Source organism: Phasianus colchicus, chromosome Z (genome assembly GCF_987193195.1).
Source record: "Phasianus colchicus chromosome Z, bPhaCol1.hap1.1, whole genome shotgun sequence".
NCBI lineage: Eukaryota > Metazoa > Chordata > Aves > Galliformes > Phasianidae > Phasianus > Phasianus colchicus.
Window position 1 is genome coordinate 3,417,116 of NC_143476.1, and position 27,137 is coordinate 3,444,252.

At 51.1% G+C, this 27,137-nt stretch overlaps 1 protein-coding gene across 2 annotated transcripts; it reads left to right on the forward strand.

Annotated features, from left to right (window-relative positions):
* The first annotated feature begins 14,562 nt into the window (after positions 1-14,562).
* Positions 14,563-25,592, forward strand: LOC149912247 (maestro heat-like repeat-containing protein family member 2B). Of its 2 annotated transcripts, XM_090131708.1 has the most exons (29): positions 14,563-14,658; positions 14,793-14,958; positions 15,094-15,192; positions 15,351-15,502; positions 15,861-16,004; positions 16,538-16,630; positions 16,913-16,982; positions 17,098-17,211; positions 17,297-17,370; positions 17,689-17,808; positions 17,936-18,043; positions 18,233-18,392; positions 18,500-18,540; positions 18,777-18,918; positions 19,391-19,443; positions 19,776-19,883; positions 20,187-20,312; positions 20,494-20,616; positions 20,751-20,906; positions 21,124-21,246; positions 21,532-21,611; positions 21,955-22,090; positions 22,207-22,299; positions 22,674-22,769; positions 22,946-23,069; positions 23,249-23,358; positions 23,734-23,886; positions 24,143-24,297; positions 24,441-25,592. In XM_090131708.1, exons 2-29 carry the CDS (start codon positions 14,850-14,852, stop codon positions 24,490-24,492), a joined length of 3,114 nt encoding a protein of 1,037 aa, XP_089987834.1. In that variant the 5' UTR covers positions 14,563-14,658; positions 14,793-14,849; the 3' UTR covers positions 24,493-25,592. The 2 variants fall into 2 exon arrangements, with proteins under 2 accessions (XP_089987834.1, XP_089987833.1); XM_090131707.1 differs by lacking the exons at positions 14,563-14,658; positions 24,143-24,297; positions 24,441-25,592 and having other exon boundaries at positions 14,806-14,958; positions 23,734-24,135.
* Positions 25,593-27,137: the final 1,545 nt, after the last annotated feature.

Below are 27,137 nucleotides of genomic sequence, written 5' to 3' on the forward strand. Positions count from 1 at the left end.
GTTCAGTGTGTTGTTTCATGTTATCCTAGGTACTAAGATACAGAAGAAAGCTTCAACTTTATTTTCTCATTGTCTGTATTGGAGCAGGACCCCACCAATCGTATCCTGTCATATTTTAATTCTCACTTGTTTCTTTGAATAATCCACATGAGACAGGATGGCAACGAAAACTGTCCAACGCTAGCAGTCTTCTGTAGCTCAGCATGATACTGCTGATTTAATTCCTTCCCCTGTTCTGTGTCCTCAAGAAAATAATTTACCACACTCCCAAGATCTACATCAGCAAGTTTATGACAGTGAGCAACCAGTAATAGTAATACAGTCACTGAAGCCATACCCATGTACAGTGATAACAAATACCTTCTTACTCAGAGATAAACAAGGTGATAACACTAACCCTTATTCCTAACTGTACGTAGAGCAACTGCCAAAACCATTAACAGTGGAGAAATTCTTTCAGAGTAATCTCTTAATACTTATATTTTCAGTGCACTTCGCACCCGCTCTGTTGGGCTGGAGTGCAGTGTAATTAGTTTTGAAAGAAATCAAAGGACTGGAGGAAGGGACAGAGATTACACTGTACCTGCAACAGCCTGCTGATGACAGCAGCACTGCTGAGGCTGCACCTGAGGTACTAATCTCTCTAGTTATGGGACTCCCTGAGAGAAAGAAAAGCTGGGTCTGTTCAGCTTACGGAAGGCTCAGGGCCAGCTCAGCCACCCGTGTGTACAAATAGCCAAAGGGACAGCACACAGAAGATGGATGCAGGCTCCTATCGGTGCAGCAGCAGGACTGGAAGCAATGGGCACACATTAAAACAGGAGGTTCTGACTGGAGATCAAGAAACACTTTCTCACCGAAGGTGACTGCGCACATTCACAGGTTGCCCTGAGGAGTTCTGGGTGCTCCATCTTTGGTGGCATCCAGAAGGCTGGGCATCTTGCTGCAGGTAGGAGGCTCTGCCTGAGCAGAGACTTTGGACAAGATGACCTCCAGAGATTCTTTCTAACCTCTGCCATTCTGTGAAACATCTTGAGAGCTGTTAATGTGGTCATCATCTTCAGCACTGTTTGGTAAGAAATACACAGCTTTTGGTTCAAACTCTGAAAAAATAAATCATCTGACAGGCCAGTCTTCTTCAAAGTCTTTGTTCCCAATATTGGTGAAGGGGAGGCATTATCATATTGGAAACCATCCTTTCTTTCATGTTTCTTTTTGGAAGCAGCTGTATGAACAAATTTAATGGGTTAAAAACAATGCCCAGAAGAAAGAAATTGTAGGACTGGATTGCTGACTTCCTGTAGATAGTGCATACAGCTTTCATAATAAAGGAAGGGAGCAGGACACAACACACACCCGTGCTTAGAAAGTTTTTAATTCTTAATGCCATACGACTGTTTAAAAGAGGGCTGGAGATCTCACTGACTAGGATCTAGATAGTTTAAGTAACTTTTGGACTTTGAGTTTATTGTTCAAGGTGCTTTTTCCTTCAGAGTTGAGTAAGGTCATAATTCTTCTACATGCATACATTGCTGCACTATTATTGGGGGCTGGACGTGCTGACCTGTTGAAGTCTCTTCCAACTCCTGTAGGTCTGTGATGGACGATGAAAAGTAATCTGTCTGTCGTCGTGGTTCCAGAAACACTGAAGATTAAGTGCTTTGAAGTGTACAGGTTTAATGGTTTCCCACTTACCTTTAAAACAACTTCTGTTTTTCTTAGCAAAGGCTGGGAAGGAGGTGGGGAGAAGGGATTTGAACACTGATATTTAGACTCAAATCTGATTCTGTGTGAGCTCTGACAGGAGACCTGCAGAATTCATATCAGTATCTCAAGTGATATCAAATACCAGCACGTGAGGACAACAGGATAACAGTGTAAATACTAATCACCATTCAGATTAAGCCTTCAGCCATCTTACAGGGCACTGCCTTTTCTCCCATGGGGCTAGTGGAGGTGAGTTAAGGCAACTTGAGCAAAGTGACAGACCTGCAATGATGGAAGAAAGCAGTGCTGTCAATGCTGTCACTGCCATACAGAAATGCCTCCCCCAGGCATCCTGAAGCCATGCCCTTTGTTGGCTGAACCGTGCCACCTTTCTTAAAGGTGGATTCAAAAAGATGCTCTTTCTTATGTAACTTAGTTGGACATTTCCCTCCACTCGTTGCTGTACCACGATGTTTACATCATTAAGAATATCCCAGTGTTCCGCATCAGAACATCACCAGTGGACCAGTGGGAGTTAACGAGTCAATGTTGTGGTTCCCCTTATTGCCTTCTGTGGACTCTTTGAGCATCCTGATGGGATACCTCCTTTGGTAAATGTAAAAGGAGAACTGGTTTCAACGGATGGAGAGAAGGCCGAGGTACTGAATGAGTTCTTTGCCTCGGTCTTCACCGTCAGCCAGGACTCCTTCTGTCCCTGAGCCCTGCATCCCTACACCTCTGGGTGGGGACTGGGGTGGTAAATCCCCCCCCGCTGTGAGGGCAGAGCAGGTCCGAGACCGCCTGATGAGACTGAATGTGTACAAGTCTATGGGGCCGGATGGCGTGCATCCCAGGGTTCTGAAGGAGCTGGCTGAGGTGGTTGCCGAGCCGCTCTCCATCATATTTGAGAAGTCGTGGCTGTCTGGTGTAGTCCCGGATGACTGGAGGAAGGGTCACGTCACTCCCATTTACAAGAAAGGGAGCAAGGAGGACCCCAAGAACTACAGGCTGGTGAGTCTCACCTTTGTGCCTGGGAAGATCATGGAACAGATCATCCTGGATGACATGCTTGATCACATGAGGAAAGGGCGTGTGACGGAATCGAGTGCACCCTCAGCAATTTGCTGACGACACCAAGCTGAGTGGTGTGGTTGACACGGTTGAAGGACGGGATGCCATTCAGAGGGACCTCGAGAGGCTGGAAAGGTGGGCTGGGTGAACCTGATGAGGTTCAACACGGCAAAGTGCAGAGTTTTGCACTTGGGCCGGAGGAATCCCAGGCATCCCTACAGACTGGAAGGAGCCGTCCTTGAGAGCAGCCCTGTGGAGAAGGACCTGGGGGTCTTGGTAGATGAAAAACTTAACATGAGCCAGCAGTGTGCCCTTGTGGCTCGGAAGGCAAATGGGATCCTGGGCTCCATCAGCAGAGGGGTGGCCAGCAGGGACAGGGAGGTGATTGTTCCCCTCTACTCTGCTCTTGTGAGGCCCCATCTGGAGTACTGCGTCCAGGTCTGGAGCCCCCAGTACAAGAAAGACAGGGAGCTGTTGGAGAGGGTCCAGAGGAGGGCCACAAAGATGATCAGGGGACTGGAGCACCTCCCCTATGAGGACAGGCTGAGGGAGCTGGGCTTGTTCAGCCTGGAGAAAAGAAGGCTGCGGGGTGACCTCATTGCAGCCTTCAGTACCTAAAGGGAGCCTACAAACAGGAGGGAAATCAACTCTTTGAAAGGGTGAGTGACAGCAGGACAAGGGGAAATGGTTTTAAGCTGAGGGAAGGGAGATTTAGGTTGGACGTCAGGGGGAAATTCTTTACGGAGAGAGTGGTGAGGTGCTGGAACAGCTGCCCAGGGAGGTTGTGGATGCCCCGTCCCTGGAGGTGTTCAAGGCCAGATTGGATGGGGCCCTGGGCAGCCTGGTCTAGCATTAGGTGGGATGGTTGGTGGCCCTGCGTGTGGCAGGGGGGTTGGAGATTCATCATCCTTGAGGTCCCTTCCAACCCTGGCAATTCTGTGATTCTGGGGGGGGTGGCAGCGGGGTGGAGCTGCAGACGGGACCCGGAGCGGCTGCCTCTCCACGTCCAGCCCGGCTCAGCCGTGTCGGCTGTTCTCTTGTCGCTCTCGTTTGATTTAGTTAAGGGGAGCCTAAATTTCATCTTAGGTGAAGATGAAACTTTTGCAAAATGGCAAACAAAAAGTGAAACACAGAAGTAAGCGCAAAGCAAACACAACCACATTCAGCTGTTCTCATACTGCAGGCTGTTACACTTCTAGAATTAGAAACAGAACCACGAGGCAGAAGGAGAAACAGCCAGTGATTATCTCACACAACACTTTCCTCAAAATTACTCATTCTCCCTGCTTTATCTTCAATCCTACATTTCTACACTTGCAAATTTGCCAGCAGTTAACATAGAAAATGGCACAGAATACAGTCACAGCTAAAACTCAGTCATTATTAGAGGAATGGCTACCAAAACAAACAAACAAACAAAACAAAACAGAACAAAATGTATGTTGAATACAGCTAGCAAACCCTATTCAACGATGACAAAACACTAACAGCCCAGGGGAAATTCTGCTCAGAAATAGTGGTGAGGCATTGGCACAGGCTGCCAGGGAGGTGGTGCAGCCACAGTCCTGGGGGTGTTCAGGAAACGTGGAGATGTGGCACTGAGGGATGTGGTTTAGTGGGCATGGTGGAGATGAGACAATGGCTGGACCAGATGATCTTAGAGGTCTTTCCAACAGCTTCAGAAAACCTGTTAGTGTACTAGAATGAGCTTTTTAGGCACGCTTTTTCCTTCCTAATAGAATTACAGCTCTTTCCCCACATAGAAAGCTTCCCAGCTGCCATTTTTCAGGGCTGTGAGTATGGTCTCCATTGCCCTGACAACACCCTGGCCATCAGCCACTCCCATGAGGGCTGCCTGGTGCTGTGGGGTCGCTTTACTTTCTTGGTGTTTGCCTGGCAAAGGAAACCCCTAAAAGTCCCTTACACCTCCAGATCAGCTGCTCTGTCCTGGCATGTATGTCCTGTGATGTCCTGTGATGTATGCCCTCCTGCCCACATAAGCAATCAGGGAAGGCAGTCAGGCTTGTCAAATATGATGTGCTCTTAGTAAAACCTTGCTGAGTGCAGTTCCTGAGTGCATTCTTGTCCTTTGCATCTCTGAAGAAGTGTTATAATCAAGTGCAAGCTGTGATGCTCCTATTGTCTGACTGACAAGCTTATAGCCTACAGCGTTTGATTCCTGATTTGATGGCCTCTCACTGTTTTAATTGTGTTCAAATGTATTTCTCTAAATGCAAATCTGATGGCAGCAGCATTTATGGAGCAGTTTATTAGGAAGATACAAACCAGGCATATAATGGAAAGGGAGATGGATTGAAGAAAGTATTTGAGATCTACCTGCAAGAGAAGGAGCAACAGACACAAAGCCCTGAGTCACTTGACATAATGACAGATTACCAATGGCTGCTCAGCTTGCCACGAGCTACACTTTGTGCTTATTGTTTAGTTTTTCAGCACATGAATGGCTGTTTACCTGCAGTCCTTCACAAAGAAGGAATCTGAAAAACTCTTCCTGTGGTTGTCAAGGATCTGCAATGATAACTGGGTTCCAAGGTATTTCTAAGCCAACTTCAGAGTCACGTCTGTGTGGTTTCTGCCTGCTTTAAGGGAGTGCATAGCTTTGAGTGCAAACTTATCTTGTGGAAACATCATTTGGAGACAGGAGAATATGTTACTCCTAAATAAGTGAAATGAAGAAACGTCAGGCTCAGGCCATGATCTCTGCAGATAAAGGGAACATTCACAGCTAGTGGAGGTGTTGTGTAAATCAAGCTTAGTATGACTATGAGGTTAACTACAGGAACTGTACAAATACTGCAGAGAAATATCTGAAAATTCAGGTGGAATATTGGCTATTGGAAATATTGGATGAGAAAGTTTAAAAGCTAAAGAAAAATACTAAGCATTTAAAGAAAGAAATCAAATGATGGAAGGCAGGGAAGAGAAGTTCTGGAGGTGACAAAGAATTTATATAACCAGCCTTTTACCCCTCATAGTCTGCAACTTCTGCTTCTTGTGCATTAAGTTAGAATGTGCCACGTGTCATCTCATACTTTCCCAAGGCTGCCCCACATCCCATATGAATAAAAAGCGAGGTGTGAGGAATACCCCAAAGTTCTCCATTCTTGGTGAACTGGGAGAGGACAAATCTGTGCTTTGTAGGAGATTTTGCCTGAGGGCGCAAAGCAGTCATCACAACAGAACACATCTCAGTGTAGGAGTAATGAGAAGCAGTTTCTGCTCTGAAGCCAGAAATGCTGTGGGAGGCTGTGGAAAGAAGGCTAATTGTCCTGCTCCAGCATCAGAGCCAACAGTTTTATCTACGTGCAATTGGGAACAAGGAGCTGAGAAGAGTTCAGCCAACTAAAACATACCTTTGCATCTTCAGATTTTCTCATTAGCAATCCTCTAAAAAAATGCATATGATGAACCTTTCTGCAAGGAAGAAGACAAGGCAGTGGAAAAGATGTGCCTCTATGGAGGTGCATCATTGGCTGCACTTTGAATGTTGTTCTTCCCATCTCAAAAGCCATCGAGAAGGATGTGAGTGGGTTCAGAGGAGGACTCTAGGGATGATCAGATTGTGGAACAACTTTCATACGAAAAACAGTAAATAACCAAGGGCAATTCAGGCCAGAAAGCAGACAACCAAGAGTATGACTGGCAGAGTTTAACAGGGAACCACTGATCTCTGATTCTTCCATTGTAAGACCAGAGGACATGGAATTGCACCAGCAAAGAAAAGTTTCAGAGCAAAGGAACAAAGGCATGCAATGCACAGCTCAGCTGTAGAACACTCTCACAGGAGATGATGGAAGGTACAGTTTTACATAGGTTCCCAAATCCCTTCATGCTTTCTGGCACTGGCCACAACTCCTGCATCTCTGTGACCCTGATGAAATTTGGTTGCATTGCTACCCTTTTTGCTCACATCTAGCAAATAGCATTCTTCAAAACACCTCTGTTCCGTAGTCACTGAGGTTTGTGTGACTGTACTCACTTCCATCAGTTTATAATATTTGATTCTAGTTGTCATTTTGGTCAGGAATGGCACATGCTGAGAGGTTCTTTTGGATGGCTGGTGATAATTCATTGTTGTTAAGGACCAACAAAAAGTTTTATATTTAGCCTTACAGTCAAGACAGATTTAATTCTTACCGTGCACTATTTTGGGATAACTGTAGCATTAGATTCCTATTAAAACTGAGGGTTGTGTGAGAACCTCTGCATTTCGTTTTGCCTTAATCTAACCAGAGGCATCCCCAAATCTGGCCATCCCTTCCACTCTCACACACAGGATGTGATAGCTGCCTGCAGAGCTGTGAGGTTAACCAAGGATAATGCAAAGCATGTGCAAAGAACTAAGAGGAATACAGCCTGTCCACAAGAGCACCAAGGTATAAACCAAAATTACAGGGAAGCAGGACCAAGTGTGTGAATCTCGCCTACCAGCACTGCCTGTGGGGGGCAAAGAGGGGATCTGCCCATTGGCTGCTCCCAGGGTCAGAGCTGTTCTCCTACTTGCCTGCAAAGCTACCTTCCCTCATCTTCCCCCCATCCTTATCCATGTTCATACTATTTGCTGTTCCACAGGTGAAGCTGGAGTCACTCCAGTGATTACATGGCTTTGTTCTGACTGGTGTAAACTTTCCTCACATGGCTTTAAAAGGTAGTGGTTAAAAACATTTGGTGTGCATGCTCAGTGAGAGGCTGTCACCCCTTGGAGGCTGGTAGCTTTCGGGATGGAGATGTGTTTTGATGTTATAATGAGCAGAATTCCCCAAAGGCATTTTGTAAAAAAGGTGAGTCTTCGGCTCCGAGAGAGGCAGGGAAGCACTTTGGCACCACCAGGTCCTCATCCCAGCATCCTTATTCTGTTTGTACGTCCTGATGTTGCTGACTCCTCAAGTTGCCCGGGGAGCTGCAACAGATCACAGAACTCTGATGCAGTCCCTGCTCTGCTGCACCCTCCATGCCACCTGGTGGCACACAGGCTGCGCTCTGCTTCTGTACCCTTATGAACAGCCTGCACCTTCATTTCCAGTGAGCAAAGCTCAGTGAATTAAAGTCTCCCTTCTTTGAGCCAATTCTGCACTAACAGCATGAATTGAACGCCTGCTGTTACCTTGCATCAGAGCACCAGCCCATCTATTAGCTTCACTCACGTTCTGACAGGTGCGATAAAAAGCAATCACAGTGCAACAAACCCTCCTGCATTGCGTGTGTTTTCTAGGTACTGGTCAATAGTGGCAGCATCTGGTTCAGCTTCTCAGTTACACCTGAAAGATGGAAACATTTATGTTCAGATATAGAACATCTGATCTGTTTACATCCTTTTTTTGTTTCAGGTCAGATGGGTTACTCTGCCAATTCCTGCAAAAGAAGAAAGAATTATTGATGGGGAGCAGAGTGCTTTTGCAGGCCCTTTCTTGGCTGCCCTTAATGTCCAAAACATATTTTCAATAATAGACCTTTAGAGCATTACTTTAGGCATGAATTGAAGCAGTGGATTTCAGAAGACACACATTTCCAGTCACAAGCCAGATAAGTGTCTGTGTTTTGTGATTACAGAACTCTGCCAAATGCAGAACAATGCTTTTACCAGGTGTGTTACTCCTCCATCCACATTTTAACCATGTAAGCCAATGTTAGTGTTTTTGGTTTGTTTGTTTGTTGTTGTTTTTTCCCCTATTTTATAGCACTCTGGAGACATCCACGACAGTGAAATCATTAAAACATAAAAAATGCAGAATGTCAGCAAATAACCACAACACTTCTTTGTAATTCTTCTGGTTTCTTTTCTTTCCCAGAAGCTTCAGAATACTGATTTCTGTGTGACAGAGTTATCCTCCTACCATTTCAGCCTCTACATCATTTGTTTGCCAAACAGAAAACAAGAATTCCTAATTGCTGGTTGGAATCCTTTTTCTCCCAAAGGTTTGACAAAGATTGTAAATGGCACACATGCAAATTTAAAACATCTGCAATTATTCACTTTCTTTTTTTTTTCCTTTGCATAACATCTTTTCCTATGTTCTGACATCATGTATTACTTTCTAGAGTAGTATCATTCTTCCTACCTTGCTAATCTTTCCTTATGTGACTGAGTTATCAGGTCCTGCTGCTCCACCTCCAGAGCTTTCTATAAAGGAGCTCTGTGAACAGTTCTACAAATCGAGTCCTAAACAGAGATCTGCAGACTGTGTCACAAAGTATGTGATGAAAGCATCTCTAAATGCACTCTTTGAACACATACTGCTTCAGCACAACCAAATGAGCATCAGAATATTGCCTGTGAGAGCTGCTGCTACTCAGATACATATATATATAATATATGAGGGCTGCTCCAAAAGTAACGCCTCCTATTTTCTGATGTAGGCCCATGATATCAGAGGTGACTGTTGGTGGTACGGCAGCAGAGGCTGAACCTTCCTACAAATACTCCATTACGTTTTGTTGTCGTGCCAGCAGATGGCAGCAGAGCTGCAGTTTCCATCGAAATCAACAGCAGGCATTACTTTTGGAGCGACCTACATCGGAGTGTCCAAGTATCCGTATGCACTTGTGTACAGCAGTGAAAAAGTCATGGAAAAAGCCCCCTGCAAGGAATGCAGGGAGCATTGCCTTTGCCAACCCCTGAACAAAAGACTGCAGTGTTTTTCTCAGTAATGTCCCAGACGTTTCCAATGGGAGAGAAGGAATCTGTGGGACTGACGGTGGGAAATTCAGCTTTCTCATTTGGCACAAACCTTTTCCTGCAGAAATTTTAAAGTAAATTTCACTGCCGGAAAGATGTGGAGATCATCAACACTGCGTTGCCTCTTGCTCCCAAAACATGCTGACATGACTAAAAGGTCACAGCACTTCTATGGTACATTGCTTCATCAACACACTCACATTCACACTCTATTATAAAATGAAAGAAGTTTGTGTCATGGTTCTCCAGAGTGCAGAATTCTGTACTTAGCTGCTAAAAATGAGTGTCTCACAGCTGAACCTTGGCAGAAATCCATCAGGGGAAGAAGGGCCTTGAGGCTCTGCAGCAATGAGGAGGTCTGAGTTCCTCTCCAGTGCTGTTTTCTAAGCCAGAGTCCAAACCAAGAGAGCTTGCAGCACTGGAGAATGAGCTACAAACGGCCATTTGAAGCATCTCTTCAAGCACTTCTCATCTGCCCAGAACAGAAGGCCACAATCAGTGTTAATTCTTTTTCTGTCTGCCTTGGTATGCAGCAAAGACACTTGGCTTTGGCTTTTAATGTGTCACAGTGATTTTCCAATAAGAAGACAAAGGAAGAAGAAGTATAAAGGCTCCTTGTGCTGCTGGTATGTAAATCACCCAAGCAATCACAAGTGAAGATGAGAATGGTGAAAGCTCACTGCTGATGTACCGAAATCTTCATGTGCTGTATCAAACCTGCAAGGAATGCAATGGACAAATGACAAGCTCACGTCTCTCTTCTGACAAGGTTTTGGCTGCAGTGACAGCCTTCTTTCTGAGTCAAATCTTACCATCCTCCCAGCAACAAGCTCTACCTGCTGAATGGCATATTGCTGGGAGCATCCTTCCACAATCCAGTAATGGTCGGAACAGAACTGTGAGCTTGATTTCTTGGAAAATCAGGCTGTGTCTGAATGTATTCCAGCACAGAGCAGGAGAAGAGACGGCACTGAGCAGCATGGCAGCAGGTAAACAAGGCATCGTGTGCACTTTAGAAAGTAGAGCTTTCCTGTGACGGACAAGGGAGCAAGATGGGGGAAGATGGAGAGAATCAAAGACTGCGGCCCTTGGTGGGAAGGGAAAAGCTAACTTCAGTGTGGGACACAAGAAATAAGGACAATCGACATCACTCTGTGGACATTTGAAAGCCCTTCCTCCAGAGCCGCTTGCCTCCAGAAGAGAGTGCTCAGGAGTGTTTACTGGAGAAGATCTGCCTGTGACTAAATAGCTCCAGCTCGGTCTGGGAAAGCTGGGAATGATACCTTCGTGTCCTGTGAAAACAGGATGCAGGTGGGCATCCCTGCTCCCTCTTATCTGCTGGCAAGGCCCAGAAGATGGGAACCAAGGAGTTTCTGCTGAGATCCCAGAGCCAGAATCTGCCACTGCAAGGAGAGCTGACTCGACCACTGTGGATTTGAGCTGTCACTCCAAAGACAGCTGACTCGACCACTTGGAAAGCACTGAAAAGGGGCCATCATCGCCATGGTCACTGTTGCAGTCGTTGTCAACAGAACAGCAACACCCAACGACCCACCCCTACTGAAGATCAGTGGCTGAACTACGAACCGAGCTGGGGAGGTAAGGAGTTGCCTGGGCTTTTGAATACATGCACCCCCTCCTCCCTTGGTGTAGGTCTTTCATTGCATTGAAAAATGAGTGACAGCATCGCCAGCATGAAAAGTGGAGATGTCTTATTTGTGTGATGTGTGATAGAAAGCTGCAGCCACAGCATGAATCACCTCTGGTGATGCCCGCTGATCCTGAGAGAACGACTGCTGTAGTTAGGGGGCTTCCAGAGTCGTTAAAACCTATAGGTATACAAAACTCCTCGCTGTTGGAAAGTGCCTAAGTTTTGGTGAGAGATGTGTGTGTCTCTGGGATTACCTCTGCTGGTTTGTACTGAGGGCTCTCATGTAACACTGGTGTCACCACTCCTGAAGAGTCACCGGGTGGCAAACTGAGTGACTCTGATTGTTGTCTGAAATTGAAGGATGATGGAGGAGTTGCTAAACAAATCGCCCACGGTGAAACGTCTCCTATTTTGTGTGCTGCTGCAGCTCTGATGTTTGTTCCTCGTATGATTTACTCAGTTTCTGCAAGGCCTCGTATCCTCCGTGTGCTTTGTAAGCACTTGTACTGATGGAGGAGTCCAACAGATCAGGGCAACATTTGTAGCCAAGCCCAAGAAACCTTTTACAATATATCTGACCCGGCCGACAGATGGAAAGATTCCGTAGCTCTGCAGCACAGCACATGCTGAATGGAGGAAGAGGAAACCTGTGTTCTGCAATTCGTACTTCATGCCCAGTGCCTGTAAGATCAACACTGCAGAAGGGTGAGATAGGAACAAAGGTGGCTGTCAAATATTCAGAGCTGTTCAGTTTGCCTTCCAGCGTTTCAGGCTCTTCTGTCCTGTAAGGGCAAGAGGATGCACACGTCGGAGAGCGTTCCCAGCCCTGGCACAGCCCAGAGATCACTTTACTGCGTTCATTCCGTGGTATCCAGGGAACAGTCTGTCTGTGTGGAGTAGGTAGATTTAATTTCCCAAAATAAAACCTCACAGGTTCAGGTGTGGGAAGAAATAAAGTGGCATTTCTGATTGATGTCTCTCTGAAAATATTTATGAAGAGCCGTAACTGTGGCTGGTATATGAAGTACAGAACTTAGAGAGCTATTTATCTTTCCCCTCTTCTGGAGCATTAACAAGATGTCCTTTCATGGGCTGTGAGTTGGCTGTCGCAGCTCCACACCAACATCAATCACATTCCTGCAGAGAAAGCTTTGGGGCTGGGTTCAGCTGGACATTTACATCACCTTGTACCATGATGTGTTGTTCTGATGAGCCTCTGGGAATTACACGTTTCCAACTGGACCAGGTCAAGGCTTCCTAAAGATACAGCTCCCCTCTTCCAAACAGACAAAATGATAAGACCAAGTAATGAAAGGCAGTGCAGTGGAGTTTCCAATTCTGTTAAGCAGACTCCTTTATTTCACTGTATCCATTTGCCTATACAGCAGTGCAGCCTATGGAGCCTGTGAGATGTTTAGCTATCCAGAGATAGGATGAGCTGAACTCCTCTTTGGGCTGCAGTTGTTTTGGTTACATCTATGCAGACCATAATGGGGGCTTAGCTCACATAGAGCCACATTGCAAGCCAAAGCCCACCCAAAATGTTCAGTGTTGTCTTTCAGAACTGGGTTGGGAGCTCACACAGAGGTGTCAGGTCTGACGTGCAGTTTGAAAGAACCCATATCACATAGGAACAGCAGCCATTCCAGAAAGGTGAGATGCTTTTAGAGATGCTGTTCTGCATCATTCAGCCATTGGTTTTATGGCTTTGCATACCTGTCTTCAGAGACATGCATTCTGCTTTCAAACTCTGTGCTGACTGTGCAGCTCTGGCAGCACATCTCCGTGAAGTAGATGCGGCTCTTCAGTTACTCAGCACAGAATAAATACGTGCCTTATATTTGGCAGCATTTTCTTCACAAATACCTTCCTGCTGAAGCATGCCTGATTTTTCATAGTTTTTCTTCTTGCTCATGTAACACTTTGAGCCTGTTCCTGCCTTATTTGTTTGGTGTTTTCCTTCACTTTATGTATGTTGCAGCCATTTGTTTTGTAACGAGTAACAGGAGCACGTTTCTAAAAGCACTCATAAGATGTGTTCATTTCATTTTATTTGTTATAAACATTTATCCTTGGAATGTGTTTGGGTTTTGTGCCAATCTGACTGTAGCTGTTTACTTAGCACGGCGCATTTCATTCCAGTAAGAACCACTCTGTAACAAGATGAACTCATTTTGCAGAGTGAGTGTGCAATTATGGATTCTTTTCAAAAGTAGTGAAAATCCCTTCACTCTTAGAAAAGTTATTAAACTATGTTGATTGCTGACATTCTATGCGTCAAATGTAATTGAGCTATGCACATTTATTGTTTCAGAGCATCTGAATGGACAGAAAATTATTGTAATCATCCAGGAGTATGTTTTAGTTTCTACAGTGAGACAGGGAATTTCTACAGTAACCGTGGTATCCATTAGGATAGTGCTAATGTGCTGGTGCACCAGTATTGCTAAACTGCTGGTGTTTGGTAACCAAGGGCTCCTTCTGAGACCTAAATCTTAGAATTAAGCCCTCGTGAAGTACTTTACCAGTTCAGGTCCTATTTATTAAGCCAGTAAAATGTCTTTATTACAACTTCATGGAAGGAATTCCGCATGGAACCGGAACCCCAGAGCCGAGTGCATCACAGAAGATGCTGCGTTTGGGGGCCTGCAGGGCTGCCCTGCGTGCTGCCTGGTCCCCAGCCATTCCCTGTGAGGTGACACTGCGCTGTGATGTCACAGTGGTACCTCGTGCGCCCTCGTGGCAGCGGTGGGAGCGGTGGCTCAGTCCGCTTGTGGGACCCGCAGGAAGCGGAACCAGAGAGAGCGTTGCGTCTACCTGGAGATTTCCTGCTGTCATGGAGCGGCTGAGAGCCCTTCGAGGTGAGTCCCTCCACCTCTCCGCACGCCGTGACGCCGCCCGAGCGCACGTGTGCCTCCAGAGTCAGTTCAGGCCGCGCCGGCAGCACCGTCCTCGCTCTGCTGAGCGCAGCTGCCCGCCGTGGTTTCCCCGGCACCCCAGCAAGGGGAAAGCTCCCTCCCCCGTCCCCGCCAACCGTGGGGCTGGAGGAGCGTTCCTCCCAGAGCCGGCCGGATGCTCGGCCCTGGCTCCGAGCGACACCGGCGGCAGCTGCTCCGCTCTTTGCTTCCAGGTCTCTTTGCCTGTGTGGGCTGCGTGCCCAGACGTACGCGTCGCAGGGAGAGAAGCAGGGTGCCGAGCCCTGTCCCTGTCTCCGCTGTGACTGTGCTGCAACAGCGCCTGCAAGACCGGGAGGTGAGCTGGGGACGTCCGGCCGTGAATCCTTGCCGTGGCGCAGTGCCGTGGTCCTGTGGGTGCCGGGCCGCGGCACCACACCGGCACGGTGATGGGTGGCAGTGGGTGGCTCCCCGAGAGCAAGGGCAAAGCAAAGCATGACTGGTCCTGTCCCCAGGGTGATCGAGCACAGGTGTACCGCGAGCTGGAGGGCGCCCTGTGGGAAGACGACAGCCGCCCGCCGTGCGGAGTGGTGAACCGGCTGCTGGCAGAGGTGTCCCGGGACCTGACGGCAGCCCAGGTGAGGGGTTACAGCCAAAGGCAAAGGGAGCCGCTGCCCGTGCTGGTGTTGTGCTGGTGGACGGCGGTGGCTCAGCCCTTCCCAGGGTCTCAGGCAGTCTCCTGGACGGTGTGTCACCAGTGACTCCTTTTCAGGGTGTCAGGGACAACGTGAGGACGGCTGCCAGCAACGTCCTGGTGGCTCTGGCCCGGATGCATTTCAGCTTGGTGATGGCTGAGCTCCAGGGCCAGCTGAAGGCCATCGGGGAGAGACCCAAGGATTTCGTGCTCATCACCCTCAGCAAACTGTTCGGCATCTACGGTAGAGTGCTCTCAGCCACCCTACACCTATGACAACGGGGGAAAGGGGTCTTTCCTCTCTGGGGGATGCAGGGCTTCGCCCCCTCCTCTGTTGCTGCCAGGGCTCTGACTGTGGACCTCTCCTTCTCCTCTGCAGCTCCACAGTGCATCCCCTTCACGTGGCTGATGCTGGCTGGCCTGCGCAGTGTGGTGGGCCAGGTGAGGAGCGGCCGGACCCTGCGCCTCGCTTGTGCTGGTGAGTGCCGGACCAGAGCAGGGGGTCTCAGGACAGCCCTTGCATCCTGCCCTGCAGACTCTCACAGGCTCCCTTTTCTCTTGTTGGTTTGGTTTTGTTTGTTTTTTCTTTTAAAATTAATTCTTCGTTTATTTTGTTGTTTCATTTTGTTTTCTCAGTTGTGAAACAATGGTCAGAAGGAGTCCGGGTTCACTTCTGCTCTGGAAAGCAATGCCCCCGGCCTGTCGTGCAGAAAGAACAAATCTACGAGAATCTGCACCTGCTCTTCTTCTCCGTGCTGACAAACTGGCAGGACTGCAAGGAGGAAGAGGTGAGCACTGCTGCATTCCCAGCCCAGGATGGCAGCAGGGACCTCCGTGTCAGCAGCTCTGTCTGTGCCCAGTGGGCTGAGAGCAGAGGGGTGATGAGAGGGAGTGGGCTGGCTCTGCAAAGGGCCCCAAACTGCGCTCGGGGCTGCATCTCCGTGCCAGGAAGCAGCTGCATATCACAGCACTGTGGCAGGGAGTGCTGGGGACGAGGGTGTGGGGAGAATCTCCCTGCTGTCCAGAGCGAGCTCATCTCCTGCTGGGCAAGGGGGTATGGGGAAGGGGAAGGAAAAGAGAAAGCCCTCTCTGTCGGAAGGGCAGACCTTCAGTCTTTGATGCCGGGCCTCTGCCATTCCTCTCCAGGACAAGCAGGCCGTCTTCGGGGCTGTGACTGCCATGATGGCTGTCCTCCTGCAAGAGGAGCTGCACCGAGAGCACGTCTGGGAGCAGCTCCTCTGGCTCGTGCGCCCGTATCAGGAGGTCCAAGACATCTGCAGAGTGACCAAGGTGAGATGTTGTGCAGGGCTCAGCGTGGATGTGGGGCCCATGCAAATGCCACGAGGGGTCAGGGGGATGCGGGGAGGAGGTGGGGGACCCTTGGAGAAAGAAGGAACAGGTGATCAAGGGAGGTCTGAGGCTTCCTGAGCTCTTCCGTCAAGGGAAGAACAATGGGGACAGGAACCAGGAGGGAGCCAGGAGTCAGTGGGGCCCATCTTCTGGGGATGGGAAGCTTCACAACCACCACCGTGGGGCTCTGAGTGCCTGAGGAGCTCTGTGCTAACAACCAGGCAGACCACGTTTAGTTGCATCTGATGAGGGAGAAGAGGGATGCTGGGTGGGAAATGCTTGCAAACGATGCCAACAGGGCTCGGTTGAAAGCAGAGAGACTTTGGGTGCTGCTGAGAGTTGGGGGACAAACAAGAATGCCAAACAGTGTGCAGGAGCTTCCCCCAGTGGAGAAACCATTGGAAAACAGTTTCTCCGCTCCCAAGTGGCTAGATGTGGCTGCAGCGCTTTTTTCCTCTCCTGGTCTCTTACAGAGCCTCACTATCTTCCTGGAGGCCTTAGAGGGAGTTCAGACCATCATCCCCAAGGACAAGTTTCTGGCCATTACCAGTGCCATGTTCTACCAGGTAAGGGGAGCCTATCCTTGCACCCACAGCAGTTTCCCTCTTGTCCAAGTCTCAGGAGGACTGCAGAGCTCTGAGCCTCTGACAGGTGCTCAGCTGTAGCTCCTGCATGCCTGAGGCTCCTCCAGAGCCATGCGTGTACCCCCAGGGATGCTGTGGGGCAGGCCGGGTTTTGTCTGCATGTCCTCTCCCTGAGAGTGCCAAGGGAGACGAGAGCTGGCAGCACAGTTTCTTTCTTGTCCTCAGTGCTGATGCGATTTTCTAAAACGGACCTTGTTCCCACAGCTCTCTGATGACACCAGGCAGCACAGCGAGGCTGATAGCACAGAGCTGACCCGCTGCATCCTGCTGCAGGGTAAGGAGAGGAGCTTTGGCAATGCTTGGCAGTGCCCTGGCCAAAACCTTTCTCGCCAACCTCAGGAATGGGCATGTGTTTCTTGCTAACACAGCACGGGATTTTCTCTCTGCAGCCCGGATCTGCCCAGAGGAAGCAGTCCTGTTTCTGCGGTTGCAGCTGGGCGATGAGAGGGAGGCTGGACGCGTGGCAGCCCTGGGTCTGCTCAGTGCTCTAGCTTGCTCTGATGGTCAGTACCATGGGTCGCTATTTCCAGGGATCCCTTTTGCCATCAGGGTTGTGTCTCCATGCATGCTTCTGCACATCTCTTGCAGAGCCTGTGATGACAGAAAAGCTGCCCCAGGTCGCAGAGGCTTTGCAGTGCGTGTGCAGCGACCCCAGGATCCAGGTGAGCTGCTTTGGGAAAAGAAAGCTCTGTCGGAGTGGTGACGGGCAGGGCTGGGGTGACTAGACAGGTGCTGGGGCATTGACCACAGGGTTGCGATGGCTCCTGTGGGGAGAGCAGGCAGAGTGGAGCAGGCAGGTCCCTGTGCTGCACTTGGAAGGCGCACCGCCTGGTGCTACGGCCTCGCCCTCACCTCAAGAGCCAAGGCTTGTCCTCTGCTCTCACTGTCTCTGCTCGTGCCCAAAGGGCTGTCCCAATGAGCACGTAGCTTCCCTTTGCCTTCTGACCTGGAAAATCAAACCCATAACTGACCCCTGGCAGGTGAGGAAGGCCATTCTGCGTTTCATCGGGGACCTGCTCAGCACCGATGCCCAGAGCTGCTCATCCTGGGACGTAGTGGGGCATATCTTCAATGAGTTCAGCCGCAGCACGGGAAGAAGGGTAAGGACAGGGGGCTGCATCTTCTTTTGGAAGGCCTTTGCTGCTCAAAGGCTGGCACAGAAGCACCAGTGGGACCACACCTGAGCCAGCTGAGAGTAACTGGTGTTTCAACAACAATGTTGTGCAGGCAGCTGGAGTCCTTTCTGCCCAGGAGGCCCAGGAAGAAGGAGCTCTGCAAGAGCAGTGCATGAGCATCCTGGGATCGCTGGATTTCTCAGTGAGAGGGATGACCAAAGTAAGTCACACTCTGCCCTGCTGCCACTCCTCGCCTTCGCACCACGTGTTCCTTGTCCCATTGCAACACCCCAGGTCTCTCCTCCAGCGTGCTCTGAAGCACACAAAACTCAGGGAAATTCACAGAGTCCTCTTCATCTCTGAGCGGAGGCAGGAATGCTGACACGCTCAACTGCTTCGTTCCCTACAGCTCCTGTGGCCACGGCTGCTGCTCTATGTAGTTCCAGCTCAGTACACGGGCATGCTGATCCCGATCTCCCGCTGCATCCAAAGCCTGGCTGAGAGAGAGGACCTGGCAGCGCGGGAGGTAGGAGAGCTGGATCCACACTTCCTCAGCTCCGTGTTTCAAGGTAGGAGCAGAAACTCCCCCAGGGAGCTCTGCTGACCCGTATTAGCACCCAGAAGGGACAGCGGAGGGACATGTGGCAGGGCACTCAGCACACCTTTCTCCCCGCAGGCCCCCTGCTGACTCCCCAGACGCTGCTGGTGCGCCTGTTGGTGAGTAGATGCTCCAGGGGCCGGTGTCACAAGCCCCGAGGAGGAAGCAGCATGGCCGAGAGCGCCAGTGTCCACCTGAGCCCCGGGGCTGCCATTCTCTTCCCAGGCTCGCAGCACCATGGGAAAAGTTGTTGGTTGCTCCTTGCCCGCCAGGGCAGAGCCAAGCTGCTTCCCTCCTGGGAGAAGCCGCTGCTCTTGCTGCAGAAGTGACCCTGCTTCTCCTTGCTCTCGCTCAGGTGGTGGCAGGGAGCCCTTTTGCCGGCAGCGAACTCCAAGCTGCTGCCTTGCTGCTCATGCGAAACCTCCACAGCAGGATCCACAGAGCTGTGGGGGCCATGTGGGCAGCTGAGATCCCCCTGCTGCTGCAGTGCCTTGAAGGTAAAGTGCTGGTGGAGAGGGGGAGGCGGAAGAAGGGAAGGGAAGGGGAGGGGAGGGGAGGGGAGGGGACGGGTGGGTAAGGAAAGGGAAGGGAAGGGAGGGGAAGGGAAAGGAAGGGAAGGGAAGGGAAGGGAGGGGTGGGGAAGGGAAGGGAGGGATGAAAATACAACCTGTGGCCCACTGCTTGCTCTACTGCAGTTCCCATTTCAGGGATACGGCACTGAGGCCCAGGGACCTTTCCCCCTGGAGTCTACCCATTCCAGGAGATGGATGGGCCCTTCACCTCCCCTCAGGCAGCAGTCCTGGAGCAGTTCTGTGTTCCTACTGGGAAAGTGTTTGTGGGGAGGGACAGGTCATTGTGGAGGGGGCGCAGGTCCCAGCTTTGCCCAGTGCCCAGGCCAAACCAGGTTTGCGGCAGCTCTTTTGTGGCTTGATCCCAAGCAAAGGTCTTTTGCTTCCTATTGCTGTGCAGGGAAATCGGAGAGCTTCCCGGACACTGCAGAGTGGGAGCACCATCTACTAAAGGTACAGCATTGCCAGGAGGCGTGGTGCAGAGCAGTGCTTGCCTGCCTAAAGGTGACCTGCTCTCATATGAGCCCCCGCAGGACAGGAACAACCTCTAAAATGCTGCTGCAGAGCGGCCGCATGCCTTTGCAGCACTGCCTCTTCCCATTCGTCCCAAGCCCAAGGCGGCTCTTAGGAGAAGAGCTGCAGGTGGCTTTAATGGAGGGGATGCTGGGGGCAGCTGAGAGAGGGCCTGTTCTTCCAGACACCTCTCCCCAGAAGGCTGCAGCAACTTGGAAATGGGGGAAGAGGCAAAGGGCAAGGGAACATTGGCTTCTTCTGTTCTCCAACAGTTCCTGAGGGCTTCTCTGGAGACGATGGAGGATGACGCCTGGACAAAGGGCCTGAGCTGTGAGCTGAGCCGCTGGCTGGGCAGCTCTGCCAGCAGCTCTGCAGAAAAGGTGGGTTTTCCCCCGGGCTCTACCCAGCGGTGCAGCTGCAGGTGTCCAACTGGGGCTGGGGCTGCGGCTGGTGCTCTGCCCACTCGTCCCGCTCATGCTGCTTCCCCAGCCCATGTCCCCCAGAGGGCCTTTCCCTGCAAGCTGCCCGGGGACCGGCTAAAGCTCGGCCTGCGGCTGCTCTCAGCGACTCCCAGGGAGCGTGGGTGCTCCCTTCCCACCTGGTCCTCTGCCAACAGGTCAGGCTGCTGCTACGTCTCAGATTCTGACTTTCTTTTCCGTCCCTTCCCTTCCCTTCCCATGCAGCCTTTCCTGTACAAGGCACTGGGGACAGTGCTGGGAGCCTGTAAGGCAGTCCTCCACATTCACGTCCAAGAGAAGCTGCTGCAACATCTGACGGAAGCAAACGCGGAGGAGCCCTCTGAGGCCCAGGTGAGCTCTCCTCTCCTGCAGCTTCTGTGAGCGTCCCCAGTCTGTCTTCTAGCCCTGCTCCGGACCTTTCTGATCTCCTCACTGCTGCCGTTTCCCTCAGGCGAGGACTGGCCCAGCCACTGTGCTTGGCTGCACCAGTAAGGTCACGCCTGCGCCAACTGCCCCTTGTTCTTTTGTGCAGGGAATGATCTCTCTTGTCAGCCATGCTGCTGAGGGCAACTTCCACCCAGTCCTGGACACACTCATCATGTTTTCGTCCAGGCTGTGCAAGGGCCGGAATGGAAGGATTGCCAGGAGCAAGAAGGTAAAGCGTTACGGGTTTCCACCTTGGCTTTCTTCTGCCTTATTTTCACAGCAGCTCCTGCCTTGGGAGCCCAGCTGCACTGTTGGGCACTGGGGGCCGCTGAGCAAGTTCTCAAAGCACTTCTCCCCACACAGATGGAGCTGGACAGCACGAGAGCTCAGGCCACACGTAGCGCTCTCATGCTCGCCTATGGCCGCTTGGCACTGCGTGCCAGCAAGGAGCAGCTGCTCGCCCGCCTGGAGGTAGACATTGTGGGCAACATCCTGCTGCTGTACAGCTGCAGCTGCCGGGTGAGAGCTTGAAACGTGCCAGGGTGTCTGTGCCCAGCCGCAGCCCCTCCTCTGGGGAGATGCTGAGATGGGCCTTCTCTTTCTGAAGGTCCCCTGGGGAACGGTTTGTGCCCAGATGAAGACCCAAGCCTTCCCTTAGCATCGCCCCCACGTGTCCCCCTTGCAGCCCTCGGCCCTTCCCGCAGTTCACAGTATGTTCTTCTCTCTTGGGCCCCAGGACTTGCGGAACAACCTTGCACTGGTGCAGAGCATCACCGACTCCAGCTCTGCCTTCCAAACCGTGGGTGATTCCGCCAGCCTTAACCCCTCCTTGAAGGGCAAGCTGCTGGAGATCCTGATGGTGAGTGCCTAGAGCCAGAGCTGCCTGCAGTGGAGTTTTGGGCTGTGCCACGAGGCTCGCTTCCCTGGAGGCACACACGTCTCCAGCTGGTGGGAGCCTCAGGTGCTGGCAGGCAGCAGTTGTGCAGCGGGCTAGGTCCAGCAGCTGTGGAGCTGCTGCATCCTGCAGTGGGAAATGTGGGAGTGATGGGGCTGGCGCGTGGCAGTTGTGTCTGTCTCTGGGCTGGGTGGAACAGCTCTCGCGTGCTTCTTGCCCGCTTTGACAGTGTCTCTCTGGGACTTGCAGGACTTGCTGAAGAAGTATTACTTGGGCGCCCCTGTCTCCCCAGTGCCCCTCAAGGTGGTTCTGGCCCTGGAGCAGTTGAGGTAAGGGCGCGAGCCTCTGGGATTGCAAAACAGGATGGTGCTCCACCTTCTGGGTAGCTCCAAAGGCCCGGAGGGGGCAGGGGGTGAGGAGAGAACGGCCCTGGTGCTCCTGTCCTGTGGCGGGGAAGAGAAGGGGTCTCCTTCCCTTCAGAGAGGGAGGTGGTTCACTGCTGCCAGGGAGGAGGCAGGCACTGCTGGAACTGAAGACGGTGCTCAGCAGCAGGAGCTGGGGGTGTTTACTTTGTAGCTGTCGATTAGGAGAACCTTGGATGTTGTCTGAACCAGTCTGGAGAGCGCTGCTAAAGGCCCTTTCTGCTTTCTCTTCCTTTTTTCCTCCTGTCAGCAAGCTGAAGCCCACTTTTGGAAACAAGGACATGCGGGAGATGTTGACTCTGTGCTGCAAGAACATCGTGACGCACCCTTCAGCAGAGATGATGCTGAAGATCAGGAAGTCACAGCACGCAGCGCAGTACCTGCAGGTAACCTGCCGTAACTTTCCCGGCCACCTCTCAGCAGGAGCCCTACCTCAGCACACACAGCCTATGCTCTGGCAGAAGCCGTGATGCCACACCTCAATCTCCTCTTCTGCTTTCAGCTTCAGCAAACATCGTTGAACGCTCTGGGCCGGCTCATGGTGGTCCTGCTCGAGACAGAGCCCAGCTGTGACTTCTTCCAGAACATAGTCCAAGTGAGTACATGTGGGGCAAGGGAGAAAGTGTGATGCCTGTGGATGGCAGGGACAGAGATCTGGCGAATGAGAGGATGGTCAGCGGGGGATGAATCTCCTGCTGATATGCCAGCTCGCTGTGAGCTCAGAAACGGGCAGAGAAATGGGCCCTGCAGGGGGAAAGGCAGGAGCCAGCCCTGGCAGGTCACAGCTCCCGGTTTAGGAGGCAGAAACATCTGCAGAGAGCAGGGACAGCTGTGGGGGGGGGGGGGGGGAGGGGCTGCATGGAGCCACTGGGCAGCAGGTCCTGAGGAAAAGTGCTGGAAAAGGAGGGACAGGGAGAGGGGTGGCAGGAAAGAAAAGATGTCCGCAGTGAGACAGATGCCTTGCCCCAGGTCCTGCAGAAATCAATCACCTCAGACGATGTGTGGGAGCGCAAGAGGGCCCTGCAGACCTGCTCCCAGCTGCTGGCTGCTTCTGAAGAGCTTCGAGTGAGTAAAGAGCCCCACCGCATGCCCCCTGCTCCCTCCCCAGAGCCCCTGAGCTGGAAGGCGAGCTCCTCCCAGCTGTGCATGCTGTGCCACCGTGTGTGGGGAAGGCACAGCTGGAAGTAGCTAGTGAGAGCTGGGGCTGCCTACAGCTTTTTTCCTGCCTCTTGCCCCTGCAGAGAGCAGATGCCTGCAAGCACTTTGGCTCCCTGGTGGGATTGCTGGCGCCTCTGACGTGCGACCCCATGCCCGCATCCCGCCAGTTGGCTGTCTCCTGTCTGAGCTCCCTTCTCCGAATCCAAGGCAAGTAGACTGGGTGTGCACCAGCCCTCTTCTCTCCTCCCCTAGGCCCTGTTTACAGGAGGGAGAGGCACTGTGCGCAGCTCTCTTCTCGTCCCCACCCCGTCCTCTGTCTCTGCCCCAAGGAAAGCAGTTCTGTTTCCAGAAGCATGACTTTCCTTTTCTCTCCGTGCTCTTTCCAGCCAAGGAGACCGACACAGTCATCGAGATGGGAGACATCAGGAGCCTGTGCGAGGGGCTGCATGCCTGCAGCACCACCTTGCAGTTCCAGACCTCATCCAAAATCGCAAGGGTAAGTGGACCCAAAAAGGGGTGGTGGGATCTCAGTGCGTAGGCTTCTGCATGACCCTAAGCTGCCCCCAGCTATGTCTGGCCTTCAGGTGCCCAGTGCAAGGAGCTGACTGTATGATGTGCATTTGTGTGTATGTTGACTGTGTGTGTTTGTTTGCATGTATGACTGTGGCTGCTGGGAGGTAGGCTTTGCATGTAAGCAGACGCCATGGGTGGAGAAGCTGAGAGAAGGCTCAACTGCCTTCCGTAAAAATAGCAGGGTACGGACAGCAGGAGCGTTGTGATGGCTGCCTGAGTGCCCTCCAGACTGCTTTATGTTTTGAAGAGCTGCCGCAGAGCAGTGATGGGATCTCTCCTGCTTCTCGTTTCTCTGCAGATGGTCTGCAGAAACTTCCCCGTGGAACGCGCCGTTGACTTCATGATGGCCATCAAGGAGGCATTCAAGAAAGCCAAAGGAATGCGCGTGCGTGCTGCTGGGAAGTGGATGATCACCTTTCTGCAGATGTACAGAAAGGACATCTGTCGGGACGTAAGAGACTTTCTTCCACGTGTCTTGGACTTTTTCTGGCTGTTGCATGATGCCTTGTGCCATTTGCTTCTTGTGCGAAAGAAGCACAGCCTGAGTGCAGAGCCAGGGCTTAGACAGGGGGGCTGGCGTGACATTTAGGCTTAGGCCTTGACAGCATGTCAAGGGAGCGGGCACTGCTCCTGCGCTGAATGTCCACGGTCACTCCCTGCAGAGTCAAGGATGCAGCAAGTTGTTCCTTCTCCCCTTCCTCTTTCAGGTTCCACTAATCCTGTACATCTTGCGCAGCTGCGCATCATCCACGCAGCAGAGCGCAGTCGTGCCCTTCCTGTGCCAGGCGGTGATCATCCTCACCCGCTGTCACGCAGAAGTCGTGATCGACAACTTCCGTCGGCTGCTTGGGCCCACAGACAGGTATCTGCTCTCCTGCCTTTGCTGTTGCTGCGGTCAAACTTGTAGCTGGGGATCCCGGGACAAAGCGGCTTTTCTTTTTCCCTCTCAAAGTCTGTTTGAGGTGAAAAGAACTCACTCACAACTTGAGACTCTCCTTTTTCTAGTGAGACGTGGAGAAGAATGAGAGAGTTCTGTCTTCGACGGTGGAGCCAGTAGACCAAAGAAGAGAAAGGCAAAAAGAAAAAGAGAAAAGAAAAGGAAAGAAAAGATGGGAAGAGGAAAGGGAAAGAAAGGGAAAGAAAGAGAAAGATAGGGAAAGAAATGAAAAAGGAAAGGAAAAGAAAGGAAAGGGAAAGAAACAAAAAAGGAAAGGAAAGGAAAAAATGAAAGGAAAAATGAAAGGAAACGGAGGGGAAGGGAATGGAGCGGAAGGAAACGGAGGGGAAGGCAAGGCAAGGCAAGGGAAGGGGAAAGGGAAATGAAAAAGGGAATCAAAAGGGAAATTTGAGAGGAGAGGAGGGGAGGGGACAAGCAGGGGGAATGGGTGAGGGGAGTGGGTGGGGAGAGGAAGGTAAGAAGGGAAGGGAGAAGGGAGGAAAAAAGTGAGGAAGGGAAGAGGAAGAGGAAAGAGAGGAGAGGAGAGGAGGGAAGAGGAGAGGGAAAGGGAATGAAAAAGGGAAATTTAAAAGGAGAGGAGAAGAGGAGAAGGGAGATTGGGGAGAGGGGAGGGGGCAGAAGGAGAGGGGGGGGAAGAAGGAAAGGGAGAAGGGAAGGAAAAGGAGGGGAAGGGAAGGGAAGAGAAGGGAAGAAGGGAATGGAAGAGAAGGGAAGGGAAGGGGAGAAGGGAAGAGGAAAGAGAGGAGAGGAGAAGAGGAAGAGAAAGAGGAGAGAAGGGGAAGAGGAGGGAAGAAGACGAGAGAAGAGGAGGAGGAGAGAAGAGAAGAGGAGAGGAAGAGGAGAGGAGAGAAGAGGAAGAGGAGTGGAGAAAAGGAAGAGGAAGAGGAGAGAAGGAAGAGAAAAGGAGGAGGAGAGGAGGAAGAGGAGAGAAGAGGAAAAGGAGAGAAGAGGAGGAGAAGAGGAAGAGGAGAGAAGAGGAAGAGGAAGAGGAGAGGAGAGAAGAGGAAGAGAAGAGGAAGAAGAGAGGAAGAGAAAAGGAGAGGAAGAGGAGAGAAGAGGAGAGAAGAGAAAAGGAAGGGGAAGTGGAGAGAAGAGGAAGAGGAGAGAAGTGGAGAGAAGAGGATAGAAGAGGAAGAGAAGAGAAAAGATGAGCTTAAAAATGTATTATTTATTTAAATAAATTAAATACCAGAATCCTGGCTAAGATGTGAAAAGGGTTTTTTTTTACCAAGTCTTCATTTTAATAGCTGCTATCTCTTCTCCACACCAGTTACGGAATCACAGAATCACCGAATGTTGGGGATTGGAAGGAACCCTGTATGATCATCTAGTCCAATCCCCCTGCCCTAGCAGGAACACCTAGATCAGGTCATACAGGAACGCATCCACACAGGTTTTGAATGTCTCCAGAGAAGGAGTCCCCCCAGCCTCTCTGGGCAGCCTGTTCCAGTGTTCTGTCGCCCCCACCGTAAAGAAGTTCTGCACTGGACTCTCTCAAGCAGTTCCCTGTCCTTCTTGTGAACGGAGAGGCCCAGAACTGGACACAATACTCCAGTTCTGGTCACCTGGGCAGAGTAGAAGGGAAGGAGAACCTCTTTCGACCTGCTAATCACGGCCCTTCTAGTCTGCCCCAGGATGCCATTGGTCTTCTTGGCCACAAGGGCACAATGCTGGCTCACGGTCAGCCCACTGTTCACTGGGACCCCCAAGTCTCTTTCTCCTACACTGCTCTCCAACAGGTCAGTCCCAACCTATTCTGGTACCTGGGGTGCTGTTCTTACCCAGACGCAAGTCTCTGCACTTGCCCTTGTTATATTTCATTACGTTTCTCCCTGCCAAACCCACCAGCCTGTCTAGGTCTTGCTGGGTGGCAGCACAGCCTTCAGGCATGTCAGCCATTCACAGTTTTGTGTCATCAGCAACTAGACTCACTCTGTTCCACTGACCAAAACTCTCTGGCTTCTTTCCTTTAGCTGGTTCACAGTCCAGCTCACTACTCGATTGTCCAGACCAGACTTCAGAGCTTTACAGATTTCTACATATTCTCATGGAGAAATCTAGAGAGATTACAGGATGTAACACTGAGCTTCCAAATGAACAACCAAACACTGATGTTTTTCAGAAGACCAGCAGCTGTAGAGGACCAAGTAGCCTGGTAGCAACAGAGTGCATGGAATAATTGGCTGAATTAAATGAACTGCAGTGTTTCTTCTGGAGTACTGCAGGACTTGCTGACTGATTATGGGCATCTTATGAGGAGATATAAGGAACACTTAAATTTTGAGTTAATCCACAACATTTTTTTATTTCCCTCTCTGGTAATATTCCAGATATGTCATGCAGCCTGGAGGAGAGGCACAAAGTGAAACCTGAGTAGGAACTTCTGAAACCTGAGTGCTTCTTCAGTCTGTGAATCTCTAGTTTGAAACATTGGCCAACTGTCAGGTGGTTTTCAAAGTCCATAAGAACGTGTGAATTCCCAAGTGACAGACAATTTGCTGATGGTCCATGGAACCAGCCTTCCTCCTGGCCTGTAGAAGACAAAAACAAAGAGAACATGTAAACCAGATGTGTTTCCCTGCCCATGGCAAACACCAGCCTTTCCATCCTTACAGTCCTTCCTGACATCAGCACTAATTGAAACAACATCCCACTCACCTTTGCCATGTCTGGCAGAGGTTGCAGCTCTTGCTATTGCATCCCTCTAGCTTTCAAGTCAAGAGCTCCTGTGTCACACAAGGAAA

What these genes read in the sequence shown, in the direction of transcription:
- LOC149912247 (XM_090131708.1), top strand. Translation starts at nt 14,850, where the DNA reads ATGCATTTCAGCTTGGTGATGGCTGAGCTCCAGGGCCAGCTGAAGGCC. An exon ending in CCGCTGCATCCTGCTGCAGG is followed by an intron (nt 16,983 to 17,097) that starts GTAAGGAGAGGA and finishes TTCTCTCTGCAG; the next exon opens with CCCGGATCTGCCCAGAGGAA. An exon ending in GAAAGGACATCTGTCGGGAC is followed by an intron (nt 23,887 to 24,142) that starts GTAAGAGACTTT and finishes TTCCTCTTTCAG; the next exon opens with GTTCCACTAATCCTGTACAT.